The sequence below is a fragment of the Chroicocephalus ridibundus genome, chromosome 5 (assembly GCF_963924245.1).
Source record: "Chroicocephalus ridibundus chromosome 5, bChrRid1.1, whole genome shotgun sequence".
Taxonomy (NCBI): domain Eukaryota; kingdom Metazoa; phylum Chordata; class Aves; order Charadriiformes; family Laridae; genus Chroicocephalus; species Chroicocephalus ridibundus.
Genome location: NC_086288.1, coordinates 19,544,179 through 19,552,029, shown reverse-complemented (window position 1 = coordinate 19,552,029; position 7,851 = coordinate 19,544,179). Strand labels below are relative to the sequence as shown.

Sequence of the window (7,851 nt, the reverse complement as noted above, 5' to 3'; positions counted from 1 at the left end):
ATTACCATGCCACCGGCATATTTTGGAATATAACTTGTTAGTAAATTTTTTCTCTTGAACTATTTTGAATTTTATTAAAAGCCTGGTACATTTTCATTTTAAAACATTTTTCACTGGAAGTCATTTGCAATATTATCTCCCAAGGAGCTATCGCCCTTATCAATGCTTTGATATCGAGATGCTTGCCAAATATAAATTGCAGTTCCACTTTCCTTTTTGTACAGTGTCTGACTGGCACGAACACTCAAACTGAAAACCCGGCTTCACTCATGTTGCAAGAAGGAAGGATCTCAGCTGGATGCACATCTTGCAGCCATCCGAGGGGAATTTGCAAATGCCAGGTAAGAACCCAGCCTCCCTGTTGGCACAAAGGAGAAAGGGGATGCAAAGGATGAGGTTCACAGGCATCTGTCTCGCCCCCACCCCGGAGCTGCCCAGATCAGTCTGTAGGGAACACCAGGCAGGGTTGTGACTGAAGCCTTCCCCTCTGCACCAGTCAGTACGCGCTCACGCTGGTGACCTCTAGAGTTCAGGTGCCTTGAGGGATGGGTCCTTTCAGGCAAGGGAACCCAGATCACTGCTTTGCCTCTTTTTTGGCGCTTCAGTGCAAAGGAGTTGAATCCAAGTCTCCTGGAAGTGCCCCAGCTCTTACTTTTGAGAATAGAGTGAATGGCAAGAGGAGGAGAGGGGTGCAAGTGATCCGTCTCCTCTAGTGAAACCCCTCCATTTAGGGTAAGATACTCAAATAGGCACTAGAACAGAGCCCAGGAAAAATGCCTGCTGGGTACCTTCCCAGTTCAGTCATCTGAGTTGCATTCTCCAGCACAGTGTAAGGATGAAATGCCTGAATGGGCACCCGTTCCTCACCCAAACCTAACTCCAAGTTCTAGCATTGGCTTCAGTCAGGCTCCTTTTCCTCCACCGTGTATAGAAATATAAAAGATAAAATTTGAGAAGGGACAGGAAGGATTCGCAAAGGCACCGAAAATAATTCACACGGAAGCAGAGCACTGCTGTGGGCTGCTGTTGATACTGCTGTGTTAGTCGTCACACCCGCTGCATGTGGCTGAAGAGGAGATGAGATATCCCTCACCATCACACAAACTAAAGTGACGCGGGACACTTGTTCTATTACGTTAACGCTTGTGAGTTTTGTGATAATTCAGCCACTGCTCGACATTCCAGACTTAAGAGATTAATGGGCAAGCCAGAAAAAACGTCTCATCATTGCAGTGTGTATGGTAGGTATGATTGTGTGTCTTTTTCCTACCTACAGAAGTCAGGTAATGGGATTAGAACAGGAAGAGAGAAGTGACATGCATCATAGGTAAACAAGAGTCATCAATCTCTTCCTGTGGCAGCATTTTAAAAAGTACAGTCACTCTTAATAGGCTCTTGGGATTCCCCATCATCAACTAGAACTTCAGATTTCCCTTTCTGAATATAAGTGGTTAGTACTAGAAACTTTTAATCAGCATAGTGGGAGAGGCAGAGGAATTATGTGATAGACTGATGCACCTAAGAATTTCTCTCTTAGAAAGAAAAGATAAATGAAAGTGAAAATGTACTTGGTGAACCATTTAATGCTTTAAAACTATCTTTAAAAATTTAGTTTTCATAGTAAGCACACCCAGTTATAAAGCACGCAAAGTCCTTAACTTGCAAAACAGTTTTATTTCACACTTATACAAAGTTAATAGACTTTTAAAACGCTTACAGTACTACAGGTTACATCTACTGCCACTGAATACGTTAATAGGAGACTTCACAGGTCTCTTGAGTGTTCCAGGGTCCTACACAATCCCTCTTCTCCCACAGGTTTAAGCCTACTTCTGCACAGGTTAGAGAGGGGCAGTTTAGAGTTGTTCGGGGAGGGGGGGGCAGAAACTGGGAGGACTGAGGCAGAACGCGCCAGGTCCACATCTGCAGACTGAGAAGACAGATAAATGAACACTTCTCCTTTTTGCTCCTGAAACTAATTCTCCCCCTGCTGGGCCCTTACAGCTCTGGAGAGCTGGAGCAGCTGTAATAAGGAGCTAATCCAGGAGCTGGCTTTTCCTTTCTTCTACAAACCTCCTTAGTGCTGTCAAGGAGCAGAAGCTTTCTGAAGAGGGATCTTAACAGAAACTGGGAAAATACTGTTCTTTCCCTCCCCTTCCGGCATTTTGCTACCTGCTTGCCACTTCACTGTGAGCTGTAACAAACTCCTCCTGGTGCCTCATTAGAGAGAGACGTGATTTGAGATTATACCATTTCCCTGCAGTTTTGAAGCTGATTGTCTAGTTGGGACCCAAGGATAAAACCTCCTGCAGAACCACATAATCAGATGTCATATTGTGTGTCACTGCTCTGTCACCGTAATACAGAAGGAAATACGGCTCTCCAGTAAATCCTAGACTGACAGTATATGCAAGAAATGCTGACAAAAATGAAGGTACTCCATAAAACAAACAAACAAAAAAAAACAAACAACAAAACCAAACCTGTGATGTCAGAAATTAATTTAGATTGCATGGATCTAAATGTGAGTCGTCCCTGCAACTTGACTGTAAACAGACGAAACCAAAATTTACTCTAGTCCACCACAGAACTGAACTTTTTAGGTACCTAAAATCCTGGCATGACAGCAGCTCTGTAACGTCTTGGGAGTAAGAACAATGGCACAAGATGTTGACTGGTTATACAATAAACTTTGATAATCCAAGCAGGTCACATTCAAGTAAACTAGGTTTCAGATGACCAGATAAACAGAACATCTACTGATGGCACAGAACTCCAAATGAAAAAACAAATCTAGTTATCTACATTTGCTTCCCATTAGGTCCAAAACCAACTTTGCTATGGGAAAACAGTGTTTCATACAGAAATGAAGACAGATATGCAATTGGTTTTACAGTCTTCCATGTGAATAAACAAAAGGAGACAAATACCAAAAGATAACCTAAAAGCCTTAAAAGGAATAAAAATTCTGTGCTTGTACCTTCATTCTGTAGCCTTAGGAAGGTCAAAAGTGGCCTTTCCCAGCAGCAGTGGGAATCTTCACATCTCAAGTGAAGTATCTTTTTGTTAAAATTGTTGAAACACAGTGTTCTTTATCCAAAATGGCAATCAGTGAAATTATTGAGGGGGAGGGGAAGGGACCCTGCCTTGCAGGTTCAGTTCATCCTTCCTTTTTACTTCTGCAATACCATTGTGACAGTTCTGAAGCCACCCCCCACCTCCCCCCTAATTATCTTTGCTGAAAAAGAAGAATGAACCAAAAATCTGTCCTTTCCAGACTTTCTTTATATGGCAGAAAATATGCAGGAGACACAAGCCCAGTTTTTAAGTCTTTCCAGATTATCTTTTGGAGCAGCTGTACAGCAAGGCAACAAATATTAATATAAGCTAGTTTTCTTCATGATTCTCAAAAATTCTTGCTCACTCACTTCTCCATCTCCATCTCGATCAGCTTCATCAATCATTTCCTGCAAAACATATTGTACATTTGATCAGGCACTGGACCCTAAACACAAGATCTTCCATTCATTAAAACAAATAATCAGAAGCACTTGATGTCAAAACATTAACTATGTATTTGATTGCTCTTTGTATTTCTGACCTCTTAGCCCTTTTTGTATAGGCATAAATTTCCACCCCGTCTTTAGGAGCTACAGGATCGGTCTGTGCCTGTTAGAAAAGCTCTGGCAAATCAGAATTTACCTGAAGTTCTTCATCTGTTAAATTTTCTCCCAGCTCCTTGGCAACCCTTTTCAAGTTTTTGAATGAAATTTTTCCTGTCCCATCGTCATCAAATAATCTGAAAGCTTTCAAGATTTCTTCTTTTGAATCCTTTTCACTCTAAAACAGGAGTAAAGCATGTATTAATTAGAAAACACCTGCCACAGAGATAATCCTTTGCGGTATTTTTTTTATGCTGTCACAAGAATTTATATTAAGAAACCCTACCATTTTTTGCGTCATCATAGCCAAAAAGTCTTCAAAGTCAATGGTGCCGCTTCCTTCTTTGTCAATATCTGCTATCATTTTCTTAATTTCTTCCTTCTTTGGCTCAAAACCTAAAGCACGCATCGCAACCTGTGCCAAAAAGCAATTCTGTTAGGAGGACACCAGCATTATACTGACAGCAGCTGCACTAAAGCTTGTTTAATTTCCTTGTCCAACACTGTAATAATAACTCACTGCAATGAAAACCATCTTGATATATCTCAACTGCTTGTTTCATCTTTCCAAATAGTAATAGTGTAGGCTTGATATTCTTAAGGGTTAGACATATTTTCTCTTTAGATCCATGTGGAACATGGATATATTTCTGAAACTAAGACAAACTTTTTGTGTCTGAATTAAGTAAAGATTCCAATTTACATAGTTCCTAAAGGGACCGGATTATCAAAATGGGACTTCAAGGGAGGTTTGGAGACCAGGGATGTGATCTCGCAACATTTGAAATTAAGGGCAGAATGCCCATTAATTTGGATAGGTGTAGAGTTACATGCAGTTAATCTATGCAATCTGGTGCACAGACATAGAAGAAATCCATATGCAGAGCTCTTGGCACTTCTGGCGAGGGGGTAGGAACTAGGAGTACTCCGTAAGCGTGTCAGCCTCAGCAAATCAAAGACTGACTGCTGTGCTAGTTGAGGAAAAGCAAAGCAAACCTTCTGAGCCTTACAGAGCAGAGGCAAAGTATTACTGCAAAAACAGTTGTGTAGATTCTTGTACAAATGCTTAATATTAACATTGTTTAAAACTGGGCTCTGGCATTTCACCAGCTTAGAACAATGATTTTGCTACTTCGGTGTTTATTAGTAATTTCACAGTCCTGGTGTGCCAGGTGATTGCAGCATATTTAATTCAGAGACTGAAGTTTTAAGAACACGTAACTAGAGGAAGATTTGAACTGTGAACGTTCGTTCTTCCTATATGCTCTAGTGGAAATCAATAGTTAATATTAGGCTGAAATTTTCTCACTAAACACTTTTCTACTGTAAAGTGCCAACTCACCAGAAACTTAACATTTAACTGGAGTGTGTTTTCTGACCAGTTTCTTGCAATGAGGCAACTGAAAATGTTCCATTTTGTCTTTCAGAGGGGAACATTTTCTATTGTAAAATATCCATTATTTTGAATTTATTTTGAAAAAGAAAAACATGGAATTAAATGGTTGATGCTAAAACATTTCAGTCTGTTTTAAGAACTGTATTTTAACATGTATCTTCTGTGTTCAGAGAACACGCTCTCCTTAACCAAGCCTAAGTACTTCCAAATAAATCCTGAGATAAGCCACAGGCTTAGGTAACTCATGCTTCTAGGTTACATACACAGAAATTGAGGCAGAGTGTGTGTCTGTGAGAAATCAAGGTCAAGGAGATAATTGGGATAAAAGGTTCATGGTTAAAAAAAGGTCAGACACATAAAAACATAGGGAGTGAACTGAGAATAATTTTCACCCTTGTACTATTGCGTGTGTGCCTGTGCACGCACACACCACCTGAACTGCTACTGAAATGCAACTCAGATCTGTTTTGTTCTTTTTTTTAAATTAAAAACCAGATAATTTTGGGATTATGTATATGAAAAGATGATTGTATCTTTCCTGAATGTATGCAGAATCTGTGTGTTAAGTTCTGAGAGGAAGAAAAAAATCTGATACACTGACGCTTATCCCAGAACAAGAAAAGTCCGCTTCTGAGAACCAATGATCTCAGTCAGTCGTGAAAACTGAAATGTGTACTGTGTGTACCTAAACACGGGAATTGTTTAGTTCCTCTAATGCTCAGATATTCAAATCTATCTGACCTACTATCCACGTATTAGGGAAGCCTGCCTGCTCTGAAGTATTACATACGGAGCTTTCTCAGGTTAGCCATGTAGTACACCCCAAATTCGGTCATGACAGCCTAATTCTTGTTTGTACTCCAAAACTGTTTTAAAATAGAGCTGGACAAACAGAAAAAGCGGCTACAACTTTGAGACCAAAGATATTTCCACCCAAGAAAAAAAAAAAAAGTTTGAAAACCTTCAGTTCTTTTATGTCGATGCTTCCAGATCCATCAGTATCAAACAAATCAAAAGCTTCTCTGATCTCCTGCTTTTGCTCTTCTGTAAGTTCAGGTTTCAAGCCACTTTTCTTTCGCTGGGCTGTACTTACACCAGGTTTTCTATAGTTGGATGCCTTCAGAAAGTGAAGGAGAGAAAACATAACAGATAGCCTACTCTGGGGGAAAATCTGAAACATAACTAAATTATAAATACCAACAGTAAAGCTGTAGCAGAAGCGAGACACATTCTTTGCTGCAAGTGGTAGACAGTGGGTCTCTATGCTCATTTTCTTGGGTTATTCTAGAAAGAAAAGCAACTGAAGACTGTGTTACTGGGGAATAACAATTTGGGCTCCATGTTTTCTATTTTAAACAGAAAGATCATCAATTAAAGGAGTAATGCTAGAAAAACAGGCGGGCAGTCTGAAAATGAACACTCCACTGAGGTGACCAAGACCCTCTGCATCTCCTGCTGGTTGCCTTGACATGTCAGGAGTGGTTTCACTGGGAAAATGTGAGTAAATCATCCTCGCAGTTAAAAAGGCTGGTTGTACACAGTCTTGACTGTAAGTGGGACTCAAATTTGGCCACTCCTCAAAGTCAGCGTTGAAATGGGATGTCTGAGAGCATAAAGTTGTCCGGAGCAAAGTTTAAAGGGAGCTGTGTGGCTCTAGCCTGTCCACCAACTCCCTGTGGTGCCTAGGTAACAACAGGCGGTGGTAGCAGAGAGATCAACACAAAATCTGTCCCATAAGCAGAACTCATCTGCTTGTGCTGAGCACTATTATCCGGGATGCTTCTGAGACCTTTCCTGCTTCTGGTGTAAGCTGGTGTAGTACAGAGTGTTTCCCCACCACCACCTGCCTGTTGAGCAGGAAAGATGTTTTCCTCAAGTACAGGTTTTCTTTTAAACCAGCAGCAGCCAGATTTTAGTCCTTTAGTCTTGAATCTGCACAGATTCATGGAAGGAGGCACAGTCCCTCCCACCCCAAACTTTAACTGGGTTATATATATGAATATATCATGTATATATTATATATATATGAATATATTTTTTTATATATATATGTATTAGAAATATTCTGTTGCTTTTGGAAGCGCCTGGTGATAAAAGCTATCAAACCTAGCTTTTGATAGAGAAAATATTGATGATTCTGAGGAGTAGCATGTGCATTGCTTCCTGTCCCATTTATTTCAAAACCCAGTTGTGCAAATCCGTTTTACTTTGCATCTTCTCGCCTGCCCGATGCCATTTACAGGTGCCACATGCTACAGGGGACCGAACAAAGTGGAGGAGATCAGTAAGCATATTCCCTCTGGCTTACCCCACACCAGGAAAGCAGGTAGCATATTTTGCGATTCTTGGTGTTTTTCATAGTGCTAAGTTTGGGGGTTTTTTGGGGGGTAGGGGGGTTCTCCTTGCCCTTTTTGACGGGGTGTTGACTTCCGCGTTGTGTGAGGAAGCCGACCGACACAGCCGGCCTTGGCAGCCGGCGCGGGCCCCACGCCACCTCCCCGCAGCCCTCCGAGCCCGAAGGCTGCCTGCCCGCCGGAGGCCGAGGATGGCCGGAGGGCTCCGGGCCCCCGGGAAAGCCGAGCGGGATGGCGCAGAGGGGGCTCAGCCGGCAGCTTGCCGGAGGCGGCAAGGGGAAGGGGAGCCCGCGGCGAGGGGAAGGACGCTCACCATCTGGCCGACGCCGCTCCGGCGCGATACGACCCGCTCGGCCCCGCCGCTCCTCACGGCCCGCCTCGGGGAGGCGAGTTCTCCCACCGCCGCACGCAACGGCGGCGGGGTCGTCCAATGGGCGAG

General features: G+C 42.4%; 1 protein-coding gene across 2 annotated transcripts; it reads right to left on the bottom strand.

Annotated features, from left to right (window-relative positions):
• Window positions 1-1,654: 1,654 nt before the first annotated feature.
• LOC134516495 (uncharacterized) lies at window positions 1,655-7,819 on the bottom strand. 2 transcript variants are annotated; one of them, XM_063336727.1, is made up of 5 exons: window positions 7,726-7,819; window positions 6,020-6,175; window positions 3,949-4,077; window positions 3,703-3,840; window positions 1,655-3,467 (listed from the first exon to the last, which is right to left on the bottom strand). In XM_063336727.1, exons 1-5 carry the CDS (start codon window positions 7,726-7,728, stop codon window positions 3,378-3,380), a joined length of 516 nt encoding a protein of 171 aa, XP_063192797.1. In that variant the 5' UTR covers window positions 7,729-7,819; the 3' UTR covers window positions 1,655-3,377. The 2 variants fall into 2 exon arrangements, with proteins under 2 accessions (XP_063192797.1, XP_063192798.1); XM_063336728.1 differs by lacking the exon at window positions 6,020-6,175 and having other exon boundaries at window positions 7,726-7,810.
• Between the last annotated feature and the right edge of the window lie 32 nt (window positions 7,820-7,851).

Bases quoted from the DNA above. Each gene is read 5' to 3' on its own strand.
- LOC134516495 (XM_063336727.1), bottom strand. The intron at 3,841-3,948 runs GTAGGGTTTCTT...CTCCTGTTTTAG, and splicing joins CTATGATGACGCAAAAAATG to AGTGAAAAGGATTCAAAAGA. The intron at 3,468-3,702 runs GTAAATTCTGAT...TATGTTTTGCAG, and splicing joins TAACAGATGAAGAACTTCAG to GAAATGATTGATGAAGCTGA.